Source organism: Halichoerus grypus, chromosome 14 (genome assembly GCF_964656455.1).
Source record: "Halichoerus grypus chromosome 14, mHalGry1.hap1.1, whole genome shotgun sequence".
Lineage (NCBI taxonomy): Eukaryota > Metazoa > Chordata > Mammalia > Carnivora > Phocidae > Halichoerus > Halichoerus grypus.
This window is the reverse complement of record NC_135725.1, coordinates 11,395,663-11,416,759: the sequence shown is the minus strand read 5'-3', so window position 1 is coordinate 11,416,759 and position 21,097 is coordinate 11,395,663. Positions and strand designations below refer to the sequence as shown.

At 43.9% G+C, this 21,097-nt stretch overlaps 1 protein-coding gene across 6 annotated transcripts in view; it reads right to left on the bottom strand.

Moving 5' to 3' along the window:
* The window catches only part of PIP5K1B (phosphatidylinositol-4-phosphate 5-kinase type 1 beta), a 295,831-nt gene that overhangs the window by 95,343 nt on the left and 179,391 nt on the right, over positions 1 to 21,097 (bottom strand). For all 6 annotated transcript variants that reach the window (XM_078061785.1, XM_078061784.1, XM_078061781.1 and 3 more), the window contains 2 exons: positions 16,698 to 16,850; positions 12,185 to 12,484 (listed from right to left, as the gene is read on the bottom strand). In XM_078061785.1, the coding sequence (XP_077917911.1) occupies positions 12,185 to 12,484; positions 16,698 to 16,850 (453 nt within the window). The remainder of the gene's footprint in view (positions 1 to 12,184; positions 12,485 to 16,697; positions 16,851 to 21,097) is intronic.

Here is a 21,097-nt window from a genome sequence, read left to right as displayed (position 1 = left end):
CTTGTAGAAAAGTGCACAGATATGTTTTTTTTTTTTTTAAAGATTTTATTTACTTATTCATAAGAGAGAGAGAGAGCACGAGCAGGGGGAGCGGCAGGCAGAGAGAGAAGCAGGCTCCCCGCTGAGCAGGGAGCCCGATGCGGGACTTGATCCCAGGACCCTGAGATCATGACCTGAGCCAAAGGCAGAGGTTTAACTGACTGAGCCACCCAGGCATCCCCAGATGTGTCCTTTTTTTTTTTTTAAGTTGAAATTTAATACATAAATTCATTAATAACAGATTGCTCTTGGCCATCTCACTCATGGGGGAGGGAGAAATTCCCCCATGGAGATTTGCTACCTCACCGTACAGAAGTGCGGAATTTCCAGGGAGAGAAAGAGAGGACAGAAGAGTTATACTTGCCTGATCAAAGCACCACATTTAAAAATGTCTTTGAAGAAAGAACACTGGTGACATCAAAGGAACATTCCCCTGCATGGGAAGGGACCTGGTAGAAAGTGTTGACTGATACTGACAGGAGCTAAAGCCTCTCAGAAACCAGTATATGCTGATCTTTTGGGAAGACCTAGGACTAGTATGTGGCCCAAGAAGTCCCTTGCCTTTCACAAGGCAGTCACCCAGGCCCCTTTCCTGTAGAGCGTGGGTACTCGGCACGGGATGTCAAATGAATAACATAAAGCCCTGTTCAAATCAAACCGATTTTCCCCTTGAGAAGCGTTTCCAGTTGCTGGAGTTGCAAGCTTCTGGGAGGAAGACAAGATCTCGCTTGACAGGTGCACAGCAAGCTGGGTAACAAGCCACAAGATCGTTCTGAACCATTTCCTAAACTTTGTAACGTTTTCTCAGACCCAGGAAGCTCTCTAACACTCCTTCGATCTCTGCAACTTAGTCTGTCACCAGGTTCCAGAAGTTTCTCCTAAGCTATGGAGCCTCAACTCCATTTTATAAACTACTAGGGTTTGCCACCCTTTTGTCTCCTTTGGTTTGGGTGTTGACAACCCTGCTCTATTTCACAAGGCCATCCATGTGACTGACCGACGCTGGCATCCACAACCGGATCCACGCTGGCCAACCTCAAAGCCTTTCCAGACCCATCTTCAAAGGCAGAGCTGCCACCGTCATGCCCGCCTGAGGCCACTTCCCCTTCCTGCTACAGCTCCTCTCTCTGGTTTCCCAGGACTCCCAGTGGGGAGGAGGATATAGCCTGTGGGGACATTTCCTTCCTTTTCCTGCCTCCCCTCGGATATTTTGTAAGTCGTTCCACTTGGGAACCTACATAGATCTTACCTCTAGATTTCTGGTCAACCACAAAATCAAAGACGGGCTGGTTCTTTTCACACCAAAGCAGAAAACCCTAATGTATCAGACATAGCATTGTTCTATTTCATAAGCCCAAGGACTTCAGCTCCCATTAAGTTCAATTATTGTGTATTTCTATTTCTGTGTGATAAGTTACTTCAAATGAAAGCTGGTTAGACACGGATCCACCACCACCACGCCTCAGGGAATATTTGAGTTGTCTAATTTTAGGTGATCTTTTGGGAGGAAAAGGAAAAGGAGTTTACTTAGGGCCAAGGTAGATACTTTCAGCCTCCTGCTACCACTCTTTCTGTAGAAATTTTCATAACGCTCCATTTGGTTTGGAGTGAGGGTTAAAACAAATACTGGCTTGATAATCCCGTCATTTCTGCGGCTGATGAGAATTTTCAAAAGCTGCTCACACAGGAGCCGACAGCACATCTAGAGCTCTATCTCCCTCTCCACGACATGTGAAAAACAATCTTTGAGAAACAGTCAACTCCACCAGGTCCATCACATTTCTCAGAAATAAGTTTTGCTTTTAAGTTGATAGGATTTCACGCACACGCAGATTGGTCACGGTTGAAAAGTGTTAATGGGCTTGTTTACGCTTTCCAGTAAACTTTTAAAATTGAATGTTTGGATTGCTAATTTTATTTTGTGTTCTTCAGTGCCTTGGCACTGTTTTCCTCTCTCTCTCCTTCGTGAAGAAGTTTGCAAGATTTCATGAACTCCTTGCCCTGTCCAGATCGAGTTCTCTACTTTGATAGAGTCCCTTCTACAGCTCCTTGTCCACCAGCTCCTTGTCAGAGTGGGGAAAACCAGTCACTGGGCAATTCCAGCCCATCCTGTTTGAATCTCTGTCGGTACTTAATGTTTACATTCCAGGAGATGTTCCCTTTTTCCACCTACAGACTCCTTAGGCGTTTGTAGTCAGAGACACCTGGGTGTAAGTCGTGACCCAGCACATGAGCTCTGGGGCCCTGGGAGGTGTCACCTGCCCTGAGTCTCCACTTCTTCATCCTGGAAAGGAAATCACACCACTCACGTCACAGGGCCGGTGTGAGGATCGCTGAGAGTCCATCTATAATGTGAAGCGCTCCTCGGGCTCAGAGTGAGTCCACAATAAATGTCAACTGAACCCACATGCAGCCCTGGAAATGTGCCTCTGCTGTAGGAAATCGTGTGTTAAGTATTGTACTGTGTACACCTATTTTATGATTATATATTATGTATGATGTGTTCTAAATGCTAAGCTACTTTGGGATCCACAGGTTCTATCTAAGATGGAACCCTGCCTGCCTCCACCCAAAATTGGAAAAGCTGGTTTTGCAAAGTATTGAGAATGACTTGTCTGGCTCAAACTGAGGTATCCCCTAGTTGGTAGAAGGTCAAGAACAGCAACACAGAAGAGTAATTTGACTTCTGTAGGCTCCCTCAAACTCTCTTGTGCTGTCCATCTTGCCGCTTCCCTTACTACCAGCGGAAGCCGCCTGCCATCACCCACCTGCACCATGGCTGAATTGCAGCCACCAGCAAAAGCCTGGACAAACATCAGCCCCCTTCCAGGACTGATGGACAGTTGTGTTGTTGGTGTAAACGGGGCCACCAGGCATGACCTAAACAAACTGTTATCTCTAGGGCTTCCCCAAAAGACTAACACTGAGCTAACTGCTATTCTTTTAAGTGATTTAAGGGGTAGGAAAATGAAGTCATACAGTTCCTGTTCTCCTGGGGAGCAGATTTTAGAAGGCAAATATTAAACCCTCACCCAAGTAATTGCAAAATAATTTAGAAACACCAATGGCTATATTGTAGAGTTAGGCGAAATCCTATGAGCATTCAAAGTCTCCTAGAAAGGCTTATTACTAGAAACACATGTGGCAAAATCCTGTACTTTTGGCCTCTCCTTCTCAGGAACTCCTATCAATTGCATTAAGTCCCACAGACACATGACCAGCCATTCAACTAAACCCTAAGTTTTTCTGCTTCATTTGTCACCAATAACCTATAGTTTCCCTAAATCCTTCCCTATTGGATGTATCTTCTGCTTCACTGGAATATCTACTCAAGTACTTCTAATTTATTTTATTTTTTATTTTTTTAAAGATTTTATTTATTTGTCAGAGAGAGAGAGACAGAGAGCAAGCACAAGCAGGGGGAGTGGCAGGCAGAGGGAGAAGCAGGTTTCCTTTTGAGCAAGGAGACCGAAGCGGGAGTCGATCCCAGGACCTCTGGGATCATGACCTGAGCTGAAGGCAGACGCTTAACTGACTGAGCCACTCAAGTGTCCCTACTCAAGTAATTTTTAAACAAGAGACTTAAATACACATCCGTCAGAAGAGCTAAAACAAAAAGTACCAACAATAGCAAATGCCAGTGAGGATGAAAAGAAATTCGATCGCTCACACTTTGCCTGTGGGAATGTGAGAGGGTGCAGCTATTCTGGGAAAGAGTATGGCAGCTCCTTACGACACTGAACGTGAGCTTCCCATGTGACACAGCGAATGCACTCGCCATTTCTACCAGAGAAATGCATTATGCTTATGTAAAAACCTGCATGCAAATGTTGACAGCAGCTTTATATGTAACAGTCCAACACTAGAGAAAAGCCACGTGTTCTCCAGCAGGTGAATGGTTCAACGTGGTATGTCCACACCATGAAGTATCACACAGCAAAAAGGGGCAAGTACTGATACACACAATAACCTGGATGGATTGCAAGCTCATTATGCAGAGTGAAAAAAGCCGATCTCGGAACAAAGCCTATAGGACTACATTTATATGGTTCTTGATATGACAAAATTATAGAGAAAGAAAACAGATTGGTGGTTGCAAGGGTTTGGGGAGAGGCTGGGAGGGAGGGAGGTGGCTCTGATTATGTATAAAAGGGTAGCATTAGGGATGTTTGTGAAGGAACTGTTCCATACTTGACTGTGGTGGTAAAGTGAATTTATGTAAGCACAGAATTGCATAAAACCACCTACACATATGCCCATGCAGATACACAAATGAGTGCTTTGGTAAAAGCTGAAAAAGGTCAGTGGATAGTACCAATGTCAATTTCCTGATTCTGGTATTACACTAAGGTCACACGGGATGTTACCACTGGGGAAACGAGGTGGAGAGTATACACGATCTCTCTGTATTATTTTTCCAACTACATGTGAATGTATAATGATCTCAAAATGAGCATTTTTGTGAAAGAGGATTTTTAAGTAGAAAACTTTTTCAAGTCCTTGAGAATGTGACAATGTCTTTATTCTCACAAGGAAATCTAGCTTGGCCAGGCAAAGACATCTATGTCCATAATTCGTTTCTCTCAGACTAGAGCGTGGAAGGCACCGTTCTCCTCTTTCCCAGGGACCTTTATGATTCTTTCCAGCCCAAACAGTCTTTGATTCTAGGAGCTGGTTTTATTTATTTGTTCCCCAACTTTGACTTTGTTTTCTGTTTATATTGCAATGGTATCAAAATAATAATAGCATACAGAGTACAACTCATAATCTGAAACAATGGAGCACATCAAATGTATCATGGGATTAGTGTTTGTGAAACATAATTCGAAAGACAGTGAATTTATTTATGCCTCTTTTGGGCAAGTCACCTTTCTTTTTTTTAAGATTTATTTATTTTTTAGAGAGAGAGAGAGAGAGAGTGTGTGTGTGCATGAATGGGGGAGGGGCAGAGGGAGAGGAAAGAGAATACCAAGCTGACTCCTCGCTGAGTGTGGAACCCTATGTGGGGCTCGATCCTACGACCCTGAGATCATGATGTGAGCTGGAACCAAGAGTCAGAGGCTTAACCAACTGAGCCACTCAGGCGCCCTGGCAAATAATCTTTCCAGGTATGGTATAGAGATGTGGGTTGGTAACATTCCTGCACTTAATAGAAATGAGATCTGAAGCATTTTTTTCCTCTTTTATGGTAACTGGGAGGGATAACTTATATGCAACCAATATAAAAAAGAAAGAAAAAACTAAGTGCAAGATATTAATGCTGAACAAAATTACAGCTGAGGGGTAAGCACTAGCCAAAAGGCTAAATTTAGTAGTATAGAAAATCATCTACTTGGTGACCCATGCTAGCATGCCCATAGCTGAGAAGAATCCAATCTACACGTTTAGAGCTTGCCATACATAGTTAGAAAGAAAGATCCCACTCTGCACGTCAAAAAGGCTCAGTATTCTTAAGACTGGTTTCATTAAATTCTGAGAGCCTATTAATATTTATGGTGAGACATTTGTGTGAAAAAAGAAAATTCGTTCCACACTATTTAAAGATTAATAACTTTGCTGCTCAACAAAAAATGATAATAAATGTAAAATGAGTCATTTGGGTCATTAATTACCAGGATTGTGTCTGGTAGGACTCCCACTTAAAGGAATAAGAAATATTTGGATTATAAACACAAGTTCTCACTAATGTACTTTGCATTGATGTCATTTCCCCAGAGTTATCAATAAATATTGTAGGATGTAATAATTTATCAAATTAATTGATAGGGGACTCTTTAAATTTTTCATAGATACGTTATGTCAGAGAATAAATAATTATAGTAAATAAAAATGAACATAAGAATGAAGGGGGGGAAATCGGAGGGGGAGATGAACCATGAGAGATGATGGACTCTGAAAAACAAACTGAGGGTTCTAGAGGGGAGGGGGGTGGGGGGATGGGTTAGCCTGGTGATGGGTATTGAGGAGGGCACGTTCTGCATGGAGCACTGGGTGTTATGCACAAACAATGAATCATGGAACACTACATCAAAAACTAATGACGTAATGTATGGTGATTAACATAATAATAAAAAAACAGAAACAATTAAAAAAATGAACATAAAAATAGTTCCCAATTATTCTTCCAAAATTAATAAATTTCAATTTGAAAGAATTTTTTACATGATCTTGTAATATGTACTGAGTATATACAATAAGCCAGGTACCGCACTCGGCAGGGAAGGATCAGGAATGAGCTTTGGCCTTTGAGACATTTACAGACCATGTAAGGAGACAACACCTACACCTAAAGAAGACACGGGTCAGTATTCAATAAAGTCAAGTCTAACGACTTCCACAACACTGCTTCTATGGGAAAACGATTGAAAGATAAATACACTTTTGTTACACAAATGGCTTAATACAGGGACAATCGGTACTGTTTTTCAAAATAATCCCAAATGATTAAAAACGGAGATCATCTGCTTTATTACATTCTCAGTGCCAACCTGGCAGGCACAGCGTGAAAGCGGGTTCTTCCTCCAACAGGCAGAACTCAAAAATCGCCTAGATACACACAAGTCACCAAAGATAGATTTTCTTGGAGATGTGACCTAAACGCGTCTTTGTCATCTGATAGTTTATTGCGCTTATTCCTTTGTTCAAATACATATTTCAGTAAGCACTTACTAAGCACCAGGAGATGCAGACACAGTGAGAGATGAAGGTTTGATCCTCAAGCTCGAGGACCTGCACGCGAATAAATAAAAGAGTGTGCTAAATCCTGCAAAAGAGGTCAACCCAGGGTGCCTGGGGAGCCACAGCACGGTGGTCTCAGAGGAAGCGATGCTGGGGGGGGGTCCCCGAGAGGAGCAGGTTCTTCTAGGTGAAGAAAAGCAAGGAAGAAGAGCCCAGCTGAGTGAGGCATGGAGGAAGAGGCCAAACCTTCACAGAGTGGGTCCAGGAGATCAGAATGGCTGGAGAGAGAAGGTGCTCTGGACAGAGGCAAGAGAAGGCCAAAAAGGAAGCCGAAGGAGCGTCTGGAGAAGGTAGCAGGGGCCAGAGCAGGAAGGATCTTAGTGTCCCAAGGTAGGACGAGTGGGCTTTGGCTCACAGGCAGTGGGGAGCTGCACTTTGAGGATCTTAAGGGACTGGTGTCTTCTGATCAGGGGATCACTTTGGCGGCAGCCTCGAGGACACGCTGGAAGGCAATGACATTAAAAATGAGTAAAAATGCTACTGCAAAAGCCCCAGGAATGAATCATCAGGGTCTCAATACAGGCAGGGGCTATGTATATGGAGCAGAGGGGGCGGATCCAAGACTCACTTAGGAGGCAGACTCGATGGCACGTGGTGACTTACTGAGTATAAAGTATTGCCTCTCAGCTTGTTCATCATGTGGGGATGGTTTGAATAAACCCTACCTCCTGCTTTTGATAGCAACAAGTAACCTGTGATGGCCTGCAGGACTCTGTTGTCACAACTCTTACCCTGGGTCAAGCTCACTTACGGGCGTAGAAGGCTGTCAGTGACAGGCAGAGGGTGAGGCCCAGGGAGTGGAAATGCTTCCAGAAAGGGGACCCAATTATTTACATGTCCATTTCCCCCAGACACTGTCAATAATGTGGAAACTGGGGAGGACCCAAGGTCTGGATCTGTGCTTCTGGAAGGAGGCTTTGTTTGAATCCTATGAGGAGTAGGCTCAGCAGGTTTGAAAGATAAAGTACATTCAGTTTTCTAGAAGAGTTCCAAGTGGCTAAGGTGCTGTGGAGGAGGTGGCCAGGGATGGACCATCACAGAGGGCAGGCTTAGAGACTAGGGCCTGAGCTCGGGCTGGGGAAGCTGGGGAAGGTGGGGTGGGGCCGCTCCAGGGAAACTGGCAGAAAATGGCTCTCTGTGGGAGGAGGTAGATCAGGCCATGTTGGACACAAAAGTCCAGAAGCAGCTCTGACTGGGACTGAGGGAAGGAGACTGTGGGGAGCAGGACACAAAGGACACCAGTGAAGCTGGGTCAATGAGCCACGCAGGTGTCTTCTGGCCAGCACTCATGCAAGGGAAATGGGATCCTGGGGTCTGAGATGTCAAGCCAAAAAATGAAAGAAGTGGAATGGGCAGGAAGCAAGAGGCCAGCGAGAGGTCAGGAGGTTTATCATATCTGCCTGGGAACAACAGACAAGCTCGAGTCCAAAGGTCTGGGATTCTTGGATTTGCCACTTCTAAGCCCTTCAGAGGACCCTGGCATGGCCAGAAAGGGCCTTCTGACATGATTTGGCTCCTGACAGCTTTTCTCTCCTGCCTCACATGCTCTCCGTTAATATTAACTGCAGCACACCCCGATGTTTATAGCAGCAATGTCCACAATAGCCAAACTGTGGAAAGAGCCAAGATGTCCATCAACAGATGAATGGATAAAGAAGATGTGGTATATATATATATACAATGGAATATTATGCAGCCATCAAAAGGAATGAGATCTTGCCATTTGCAACGACGTGGATGGAACTGGAGGGTATTATGCTGAGCGAAATAAGTCAAACAGAGAAAGACATGTATCATATGACCTCACTGATGTGAGGAATTCTTAATCTCAGGAAACAAACTGAGGGTTGCTGGAGTGGGGGGTGGGGTGGGAGGGATGGGGTGACTGGGTGATGGACACTGGGGAGGGTATGTGTTCTGGTAAGTGCTGTGAATTGTGCAAGACTGTTGAATCTCAGATCTGTACCTCTGAAACAAATAATGCAATATATGTTAAGAAAGAAAAAAAGAAGAAGAAGAATGTAGCAGGAGGGGAAGAATGAAGGGGGGGAAATCGGAGGGGGAGAAGAACCATGAGAGACGATGGACTCTGAGGAACAAACTGAGGGTTCTAGAGGGGAGGGGGGTGGGGGGATGGGTTAGCCTGGTGATGGGTATTGAGGAGGGCACGTTCTGCATGGAGCACTGGGTGTGATGCACAAACAATGAATCATGGAACACTATATCTAAAACTAATGATGTAATGTATGGGGATTAACATAACAATAAAAAAATTAAAAAAAGAATTAAAAAAAATATTAACTGCAGCAATGCCAAAGACTTCCAGCTCTTAGATCACGTCCTGCTACTTCATGCCTAGCTTACATTGTTCTCTCTTCCCAGAAACATGCCTCTACCACATTGCCTGCCTGGAGAACTCTTCTTCAGACCCAAGCTATGATGTCACCTACTCTGATGTCACCCACTCTGGTCCGCCTACAGCCTTAGAATATTACCACTGCACTTCATACGCTGCACGACAACGATCAGACATGGTGGTCATTGACCTCATGTTGGCAGACAATAGGCCTGCACTGCTTGTCCCGTAAGTAAATGAAACGATGTATCCTAAGATGGGCCCAGTTCACCTTTCTGTGGCCAGGCTGCTGGCAGAGTGAAGCAGTCCCCTGATTGCTGTGGGTCTAGAGTCTTAGTGGAACCACCTCACTGAGGCAGAGGACTGTGAACCATAGAGAGTCCCGATCCTTCGGCACTGGAACCAGCCCTGCGGTGACCCCACACCTTCCATGCATCTCCACAGCACCTCAGCCTGCACTGAAGCCAGGTCCTACAAAGTGACGGATGTGCCAGGCCAAGAGACACCCCCCAGCAACACCAAGCACACATCCTGTTCCAGCATCCAGGGTGTTGGCCCTTCAGAGGATGACCTGAGGGGAGAGAGCGGATCGCTGCCTGGCTCTAGGATGGAGACCCTGAACCTGGGACAAGGTGGGTGGGGGTGTAATGGGCTCCAAGGGATTCAGGAATTGTGGAGTGGATGGCCACTTTTCTGGGGAGACAGTTCACAGCTTTCGTCGGTTTTGCCAAGAGGCCCATGACTATGAAATATGAAGACCCATCATTGCGGAAATGTGCCCGAGTTCCTCATGGCAGCTCTGCTCAGAGAACCAGCTGCTGACTGCAGATCACAGAGACCTTGTCATGGTCAAGGCAGATCACGGAAGGGACTCGGGTTCCCCCACAGTGAGGCATGTACAAGCTCCCACACCACCCCGAGAAAAGCCTTTCGGAAGACGAATGTTGTGCGTAATTTAAAGAAGCTCCATGGTCTGTGTTTGGGTCAAGATCAAATGCAGCCAGTCAGAGGGAGTTAGTTTTAGGACCTCTATGTTGACCTTCCTTAAAACAAGTCTTCCAAAAAAAAAAAAAAAAAAGGCAAATCTCCAGGGTCTCATTCCTGACGGAGTCATGTTTGACCTCGTTCTATCTGGGCTCAGGAAACACGAATAAACAGACAAATCTGGTGCTATGGCTCTTTTACATTTGACTCCCTCCCCCCTTTTTCTTCTGGCACAGAGCCTGTGTTTTTAAAAGAAAAAAAAAATGCTTTCCATATTAAAGAGGCCAGAAGCACACACACACAAAGAGAAAGCCAATCTAAAACTGGAGTGGCTTGTACTAAACTCTGGGGAATTCAGAGTCACTTTTCACCCACATCCTGTAAGGGCAGAAAAAGCACAGGAAAAGGTTTCTACTAAAATGTGTGCATGTTTTTGTTTTTTTCTTTTTTAAAGAAAAACATGAATCATTCATATCCACCCAGATATCTTGAATAGCACAGCTGGACATTTTTTTGTTTGTTTGTTTGCTTAGTTCCCACTGTTCTTCCCCTGACTTCTGAAAAGATAATTTTTGAAAAAAAATCCTTACCGTGAATCTTTACGTTTCAACTGTTAAGAGCACATACTTTGTACCCAAACAGGTGTGGGCTCTGCCACTGACTTGCTAAGTAATGCCGGGCAGGTTTCTTAACCTCTTTAAGAGCCTAATTATCCCACCAATTAAAATGGGAATGTGAACAGTACGGACGTCAAATGGATGCTGAAATGTATGTTAAAAAAAATCGTAGGCTAGCGTGGCTCACTAAGCATTAAGAATAGGAGCTGTGCAGGCGCCTGGGTGGCTCAGTCGTTAAGCGTCTGCCTTTTGCTCAGATCATGATCCCAGGGTCCTGGGATCGAGTCCCGCATCGGGCTCCTTGCTCAGCGGGGAGCCTGCTTCTCCCTCTGCCCACCCCTCCCCCTGCTTGTGCTCTGACAAATCTTAAAAAAAAAAAAAAAAAGACTAGGAGCTATGGAGTAACATCTCTATCAATGCAACGACCCCTCCTCAATGACACCTTAGTGCATTCTCCTGCACATCATAACATGTAGAAAGAAAAGACCCATAAATAGTAGGACTGTGTTTCTCAGCAAGGATTTGTCCCCCTTCCCTCTGCATAATGCGGGTCATCTATCCAGGCCCACACAAGATCCAGAAAGCCAGTCTGGAAGAGACAGCTCATACTTCCCAGGAACCAGGCGCTGTGAGTCCTATCTGCCCTGGCCAGGTCGGAGCCCAACGTCTGCCTGCCTTCACTGTGCCCAACTTAGCTGGGAATCTAGATGGTTCTCCCACGTGCACCTGGGCCACAAAACACTACTTCTGAGAATTTGCTCATCAAACGATCATCATTCTTCAGAAGCCATCAAGCTCCACTTTCCTCTTTTTCTCCAAGGGAAGTTTTACCCACCTTCTGTAAATTCACCATGTTGGAAACATCTCTCCCAGGTTCTGGGTCTTATTATTTGGTTGCTAAGAATTGCAGGCTGGGGGACTCTAACGTCCTCCTTCCTTCTGACAATCACTGTGGCTAAGTTTGCATATTATGGTCTTTGCTCTAACTGTTGGGACTCATTCCTGATCGCCCAAAATAATTTCAGCAAAGATACCGCTTGCCTCAAGCTTCTGCCTCCACACTGAGTATTCAGGGATCTGCTTATCAATTCTCTAGAATTCTCTCCCCGGGTGGAATCTTACTTCTGTCAAGGTTTGTATATGGCTTTTCTGGCTAATTGGTGCATTACACCTAATTTCTTTTCCCTCCAGGGGAGGGTGAAAAGAAAAAAAAAAAATCCTTGTTTCATTTTATCAAAGAAAGCAGACTTAAGCTTTTTTTAGTAAAATCCATGGATACTCCAGACAATTCCCTTATCATCCACCAATTCCCTCAATATCAAGGAAGCATGGATGGGCACTGGGACTGCAAACGACGGGACTCCACGTGTCCACTCCGGACATTCGTTACCAAGGTTACAAGACCACAGACGCCTGTCCGAAGGCAATCACAGCAACGACACGTCCTTACCCGGCAGTCTCTCTGAAGTGTCTTCATGAGCGCATTGTACGTTTCTGTGTCAAAATATAACCCTTCGTGCATGTCTTGCAGGAAATCTAAGTCCTTAAACGTGGGGTTGGACTTCTCTCTCTCCTTTCGGGAGGCTCTTCGCTTGTAAGTGGAGCCTTTCAGGTCATATGTGAAGTGCATTCGCATGGAGCGCGGTAAGACGTTGTTCATTACCACAATCCTGATATTAATGCCCCCTGACTGCATGCAGTACAGTCCATAAAATTTTGGCAAAAGAGTCCTTGGATTCTGGTTTAAATTCTAAAAGGAGAAAAAGGAAAAAAAAAAGTGTCAATTCTCCTATTTTCACAAAAGAAGACTTTGTTAAATATATGTTTTCATCTATGAAATATGAGAATTAAAATTGGAGTGCGATTCTCTTTATTTATGGCCATTACTAAAATATTGCTCTTTCTGACTTGATTCTTAAAGTTGGCTCAATGGATCAGTACCTTTATCATTCTCAACCTACAGCATTAAAAGTGGCTGAACTGAATGGACAGAGAGTCCCAAATGAGATTCAACCAAAAACAGGCAAAGAATTTATTAGTGCCATGTGTGACTAAGATCTAAGGGAGCTAAAAAGGAAATTAACGGCTGGGGTCTAAGCATTGGGCATTTAAAATTTTAATAGCTCCTGAAAAAATTATCTTCCAAAATGGGTAGACCGATTTACAATCACACTTTGTAAGATTATGTATTTCTCGTCACCCTTCATCCATGATGCACAGCAACAAGCTTTAAAATCTCTGTAAGTGTGACTGGTTAAAAAAAAGGAAACTCTTTTTAAAAAATTGGAATACCGCTGATTATTAGAGAAATGTATGTTGTATGTATTTTTAGCCATTTCGAAGACAATTCTGTGTTAATAGTCTTTGCCTGTTTTTCTGTAGGTTTTTGTTATTTTTGGAGTTCTCAGTACACTCTGGATATTTGTCATTTTCCTATTCTCTATGGGGTAAATATTCTCCTCCAGTATGTTATTTTTTTTATACAAATAAAAATACATGCCTATTTTTGTTTCACTTTAAAAGTAGGTGAGAAATTAAGAACAGTTTGCTGGAGGGCATTTACATCAGGAAAAGTTTCTCTACTATCCCCTGATTCTTCTCCCAATTCCCAACTTTTAACTACTCTCCCCACTTTCTGTCATTCTAGAAATATTCTATGTGCTTACATTAATTTTGTATCTGGTATTTTTTGTTGTTGTTGTACCGATGTATTGCCTTTTGATGTAGTCACATTTACATACTTCTTTCTTGTGCTTTCTTTTTGCTTCCTGTTTAGTGAAGCTTTTTATACCCCGAGGCCCTAAATTTCTTCTCTTCCAAACTTTTCGTAGTTTTGGTCATGACATTTGGTTTTTACTCCATATGGAATGATTTTGTGTGTGTGTGAAAGATGTGAAATACGGAATTGTTTGAATTCACTGATCTATTTGTCTAGCACTGTACTAATTCTTTAATATATTAATATCTTCAATATTAGTAAAAGTTTATGGGTTTTTGGTCTATGTCACAGCAGGTTCACTATTTTAATTCTTTATCAAAAATGTTTGTCTAGTCTTACAACCCCTCCCTTCCACTGTTTGTTTTTTTAAATGCTCTTAAAATGATACTTGTTTTCACTTTCTTTTTGTTTGTTGTCACTTTCAAATGAACCAGTTCAGGGAAAAATCTTACAGGCATTTTTTTTTTTTTAATTATTAAACACAGACTTAGTTCACTTTATTTTTCTTGTACAAAATATGTGGTGGCCACAGCGGGAGCCTGGGTCCCCTGCACGGAGACTCTGGTGTGTGGGTCGTTATAAGATGGTCAGCAAATCTGATAGGGAGACTATCAGATGGTGAATGCAGTCTGTTTCCAGAGTCGGGGTGAGCTAGCTGTAAGTCTTGGGAATGGCGTCAGAAGTGGCCTCGGTGAAGTAGCCCAGGGTGGCAGTGCGGTCCCTGGCTGAGAGGGGCAGTCGTCTCTACCGACCCCCGTCAGTAGCTTCTCGGGCACAGGGGCTGAGGCAAGGCCAGTGCCCCTGGGGTCAGGGGTGAGGCGCCCCAGCAGAGCCACAGTGGCTGGTCACCTTGCATGGGACAGTGTGGGGCTTGTCGATCTTGTTCCCCAAGTAGCCTCGCCACACTGGTAGATGGAAAGCTTGTCTGGAATCATGGCCCCACGGATGGCAGTGGCGACCTCTTTGGATCACTTAACACTCAGACCACCGTGTCCATAGTCATCTCCGATGGCAATAGATACCTTGAACCTGGTCCACTGGCCAGCACGGGTCTGCTTTTGCACCAGCATAGTCTTCAAAACCTCATCCTTGAGGGATGCCCCCAGGAAAAGTCAATGATCTCAGATTCCTTGATGGGCAGGGAGAAGAAACAGATCTCCTCCAGGGACTTGATCTTCATGTCCTTGATCAGGAGGCCCAGCTTGGTGACAGGCATCCACTCCTCGTCTTTGGTCCACACAGAAGCCACTGTGGTCTCCCATTCCATGGCCCCTGGGACCCCCAGGCCCACCCACAACATCGGTGCCATCTGACACTTGGTGTTTTCTCGGAGAAGCAGCCCTACTGACATTCTTGATTGGAATTAGATTGGATTTATAACATGATTTGGGAGAACTGAAATCTTTACAATACTGAGTTCAGGAATGAAATGTGTCTCATTATGTCGGAAATTTTTTTACGTCCTTCCATAACAATTTGTAGTTTCCTTCATATTGTTCTTAGATACTTGTTTTTTACAGACTCAAGCATTTTAGAGTTCCTATTACAAAAATTCTTTTGGGGTTATTGCTCACACATTATAATACTTACTATAATTTGCTTTCCCTACCAGAATGATAGTCTGCCTTCATTCATTTGTATCTTTATTCTAATAACATTCACTGTAAGTTATTGTCCTCATAAACGGGATCTCATTTTCTCCCTTCTATCCTCCTACTCTAGATGATCTACATAATGGAATACAATGGATTGTGTAGATGCATCTTACATCCTGCAAATTTGCTGGACTCTCATTACCTCTAGAAACTGCTAGTTAATTTTCTTGATGTTTTGCTCATTTTTAATTGTATCGTTTACAAGAGAAGAGTGTTTATACTTTTCTATTTCTTTTCATACTCAAAAAGTTATTATTGCTAGAAATTCTTGCAAATATGTATCTTGCAAACAATGATGGAGGGGAATCCTTATCTTTTTCCATTATTTCCAATGAAAGGGCTCTTGTTCTTCTCCATGAGGTACTATGTAACTCTTGGAGACTGATCTTCTGCATGAGGTACTAGGTAAATCTTGGGAGACTGATAAATGCATAATATGTGTGTTAATTTATTTGTTTACGTTAAAACTTCCCTGCCAATTTAAAGAATTTTAAGCAGGAGAAGATGTTGACTTTTGAATGCCTTTGTTTCTACTCAACATTTATTTGGATTACCACATGATGTTCACATTTTTTCTTGTTAACTGGATGAATTACACTATTTGTTATACTACATGATTGGGGTAAACCACCTGTTCAGCTAAATTTTACCATTTAACTTTAATTAATTTCAAATTAGCAGCTGCATATGGCTAATGACTACCCTATTGGACAATGCAGTTCTAGAACAAGAGACTAGTCTACCTAAGCTTAAAACTATACACGTTTAAGATTTACTCACTTAGCAGGTTAGTAAAGTGCAATGGCCATTTAATCCCAATTTCACATTATTTAAAAAATGTGTGTATGAATAGAATACATCAGGAAGGACATACACCGAATATTAGCAGTATGTATCTCTGGGCAAAAAATGAGAGTCGGCTGCATTTTTCTTGCTTTGTGGATCTTCTGTTTTCTCTAATATAAAGTAGACAATATGCTCTAAAAAAAATTTCCCAGTTTTGTTCAGGATCAAACCTTGTAAAATCTGTCCATCCTGTCCACTGAGATTTTTACTTCGATTTTGATCCCTGTATTTATACGTGTGACTAATCTCCAGCAGATTTGGGAATTAAATACTATTTTTACAGCTGCATTTCACATATAGCTTAGTGCTCAATGAATGCTAAGCATTCACATTATGACTCTGTACTAGGAGCCAAGAGCCTGGCAAGGCATTGCTTTCTTTATCCTACACCCAGTCGTCTTTCTTGATCACAACAACCATCTAAGACAGGTATTTTGCAGCTTTTAAAGACTGAGGAGACTGCAGCTCAGAGCTTATATTGCTTACTCGCGGTCATACCGTTCGCTGATGGCTGAGCTGGGATTTGAACCCAGAACTGTGGGAGTCAACTATCCTCTACTAACAGTTCTACTTGGTAAAATCGAGTCCACAACAGTCACAGTACAATCCAAATGCAAAACAAAGCTCACCCAAGAGAAAGAAACACGCCACAGGGTGACAGTAAAAAAGCATAGGGGAAAAAAAAAACTTGTGGAAAGTAATTAAATCTCAAGTAGGAGTTTTAATTACAGACAGTTACTTACCATGTAATAGCCTGGCAGCAGCTTCTGAAGGAATTCAGCTTCCTTATGCTGAACGGTTTTGATGATAAATTCATCATCACTGGTCACAAAAAACAAGGATCCACTGGCTCCGGGGTTGGACAGCTCTATTAGAGGTTCACTGCAGATGGAATACTACAAGAGTAAATAAATAAACAATTAAAAATACACCACTAGGTATTTATCCAAAGGATACAGACATAGTGATTCAAAGGGGCACCTGCACCCCAATGTTTATAGCAGCAATGTCTACAACAGCCAAACTATGGAAAGAGCCTAGATGTCCATCAACAGATGAATGGATAAAGAAGATGTGGCATATATATACAATGGAATATTACTCAACCATCAAAAAGAAGGAAATCTTGCCATTGCAACATGGATGTGGATGGAACTAGGGGCTATTACGCCAACTCAAGCAGAGAAAGACAATTATCATATGATTTCACTCATATGTGGAATTTAAGAAACGAAACAGAAGAACATAGGGGAAGGGAAGGAAAAATAAAGCTGAAAACAAAGAGGGAGGCAAACCATAAGAGACTCTTAACTCTAGGAAACAAACTGAGGGTTGCTGGAGGGGGATAGGGTAACTAGGTGATGGGCATTGAGGAAGGCACGTGATGGAATGAGCACTGGCTATTATACAAGACTGATGAATCACTAAATTATACCTCTGAAACTAATAATACACTGTATGTTAATTCAATTGAATTTTAAATAAAAAAATTTTTAAAAATTAAAAAAATACATTCATTGTACACGAAGTTTCCAAGGAGGAAAATTACAGGATTACACATCTAGATCATTCTGAAACAGGAAGTTCTCTGCATGAGCTTTCAAAGGAGGTTCCACGTATATACTAAGAGGGCCCTTTGAGATTTCTAAAAATTTAATTGATCCATTTATCCTAATAATTCTATGAGAAACAGAAATGCTTTCCACACCCCGCCCCACTCAGCATGACATGACAGAATCATCAATCATCACACCTGTCCAATAAAATAATGCAAACAGTGCTGTGGTCTATGGAGCTCTGTTTCCAGAAAGTGTCCATAACAACTGAAGATATGACTCACACTGTGTATTTGTCACGTGAACACCAACACCTATTCTCTTCTCACTACTTTCCCAAAAGATGTCATCCATGCATTGTTTCCATAAGGAGATGAGTATTAACAGCTGTAGTAGCTCCAGCCCAGATCACTGTCAAAGGATCCAGACCTGTACGCCTAACTTTTTAAGAGATATTTCTATCTGGCTATATCACAAGCACTTCATGTGTACCAAGTTCAAAATCAAATTCCTCTCTGGGCTGTGGTTAGCCCATATGACGCTTTTGTAGTACCTAGAAAGAGATGTCTCTTTCTTCCGACAGATGTAGCTCTGGGTCAGATACAAGGCTGATGAGGAGAAGGGCTGAATTCCAGTCTCTACTCTTGCAGCTTAGCTAGGTATTCTTGGGCAGTGCACACCCTGCACAACCATACATGGTGACTCTAGATCACCTGCCCCCTCCCCCAATCTCTATCTTCTCCCTCTTACTCATTTTGTTCCCAAACCAGAAACTCGGGCATCATCCTTGATGCCTTCCATTTCCTCACCTTTCATATCCAGACTATTGATTGTATCTGCCCGCTTCATGCCCTCTCTTTTGCTTATATCCTAAGTTCAGTGGTTTCACATTATGCCTTCATTACTATGGGAGACTCCACCTTGCCTCGACCATCCACTCTTGACTTCTCTCATGCATTTTCCACCAGGAAATCGGAGATCTTTCTAAAATGCTAATCTGATCACATCCTCCCAGGCCTTCACACCTTTCAGTGTTTTCTGCTGTCTGGTTAGAAGGTAACACCCAGATTTCCTACTAGCGCTGTCAAGGCCATGAGTGGCCCAGCCCTGCTCTCCAGCCTTCTCCTTTATCACTTCCCTCCTTAAAATCTAGCTCTAGTCACTGACAGCTACTTCCCCTTTTCTCAAATGTGCCACAGACTCTCAACGACTGGGATTCTGCCTCCTCCTCTACCCAAACCCACCTCTCTTCTGCCCTCACCAGGCTGGCTACTCCTCATTCGTGTGTTCATTTAACATTGAGAAAACGTCTACTGAGCATCTGTAATGGCCCAGGTGCACATGAAGCTTGGACCCTAGCAGGAGAAAAGAGGCAGGAGACAAGTACAGAAACTGTACATCGGAACATGAGAAGTGCTATGGAGAAGACGGGGCACAGAAAGGGGACGGAGGGCCAGCAGGGACTGACAGCTGATTTGCCATGAATTTTAAGTAGTGCTGGCCACTGGAAGCCTCTCTGGGAAGGGGGTATTTGAGCAGAGGCCTGTGACTGTCTGGGGGAAGGGTGCGTCAGGGGGAGGGGAGGGCAAATGCAAAGGGCTTCAGACCTGGGGAGTTCAAGGCACAGCCAGGAGGCCGGTGGCTGGGGCAGAGAGAGTCAGGAGAGCTGAAAGAATGAAGCCAGAAGAGCAGGTGGGCCAGACCACATGGGGCAGCAGACGGTTGACCTTTTCTCTGGGGGAGCTGAAAGCCAGAGGAAGGTCTGGAGCAGAGGACCACTCCGGTCTACCGTGCCGAGAAGCCACGGTCAGGGGACAAAAGGAAGAGGCACGGGGCGCAGCGAGGGAAGTGTTATGTGACTTTGGCTTTCAGCGTTTGCTGGACGGAACTTAATCTGGAAAATTCTTCCCGGTCCCGTGAGTCTAGATCATCTGCTTCCTGGCACTGGATGTTCTCATCACGGAAGTTACCACAAAATACCGCAAATGCCTGTTTCTTATTCCGAGCCCCCAGCAGACCGTAGAACTCTGTGACAGTACCAACCACTCGGCTCGTAGGCGGTGATACGGTGCAGGATCTGGGCCTTGCGCGCGGCAGGCACTAAATAAATTTTTGTCGAACAAATGGCTGAACGCCACCAACAAGTGAAGGGCTATAAATCTCACCAGAAATGCAAAAACAAAACAAAACAAAAAAAACTAACCACACAAAACAAAAAACCCTCAGCAGGGAAGTCAAATTTGGGGTTATAGCGCTCGGTGTTGACCAACTAACAATCCCCACTACTGACCAGAGAAACACTGAGAGCAGAGGAAAAGGTCAGGACCCAGCGTGTGAGATCAGACCAGCCCCAGAGGATTTAGTGAATTGTGTCCTGAAGATGGAAACATCCAGAACATGGCCCAACGCTTCTGTAGCTGGGCTTCTGAAGAGTTAAGTCCCCATCACAGAGAAATCTGAAAGGAGGGGAGTAGGAGTTAGGGGGAGGAAGAAGGAGAAGGGAGAAAGAAACTGGGAGAAAAACAATTAAAAGGCAGTTTCTAGATGCCGACTTTAAATTATCTTGCTTTGGCAGCACATGGATAAGGGAAACAAAATTCTCTAAGAAAAGAAAGAAGTGTGTGCCGCCTTGCTGAAAGCCATGGCTACTTCCGTTTTCCACTTCTCTTTCCTCCAGGCTTGCTTCCTGATGCTTTCGTGCTGGGCAGTGTGAGAGCCTCTGCCATTATGGGTGACTTAGAGGTTAGGAAGGAAAACAACAACAGCCCGGAGACCGCACAGAGTGCCATAAAAGCCCCGCGGTAGCAGACAGAGCTTTCCTTGCTATGGGTGCAGGATCCGTGTGGAAAGCTCATCTCAGTGGGATGGGCATGGGACCTGGAATAACCTTTTTTTTTTCTTTTTTAAAGATTTATTTGAGAGAGAGAGGGAGAGCATGAGTGGGGGAGGGGCAGAGGGAGAGAGAGAAACTCAAGCAGACTCCGTGCTGAGCGCAGAGCCCGATGTGGGGCTCGATCCCAGGACCCTGACGTCATGAGCCGAAATTAAGAGTCAGACACTTAACCCACTGCACCACCCAGGCGCCCCTGGAACCACCTTTTAAAAATCATGCCTCTATCAGTGGCTGCTTACGTGACCTGGAGTAAGACCCTTGGCATCCCAGGTCGAAGGAACCTTCATCTCTAAAACAAAGCTAATAGTATCTCCATGAAAGCAGCTGGAAGTTTTTAAAGTGGATGCTTTCAAAACCCCTGGCAAAAGGGACCACTTGGTTATTGCTGTTCCTAGTTCTTACTGCGTGACCGTATGTAGGGGAGCAGGGCGGACACCCTGCAGGTGCAAAAAAGCTGGCCGTGCCTCAGCATGCACAGAGGGTTTCAGCCCAACGCCAACGACCAGAGGGCTACCCAAAGATACACTACGACATTCCTAGTGAGTCACAAAGAACGGTGCCTCTTTCGCGTAATCACGAATTTGAGACACCGGAGAAGAAAGGTGTCGACCCTAAGCTCTTACAAAGAGTGGGGGCAGACCCCGCACTCTCTTTAGGAATTCTGATTCTTTGTTTTATGGGTTTTGAATTCCTG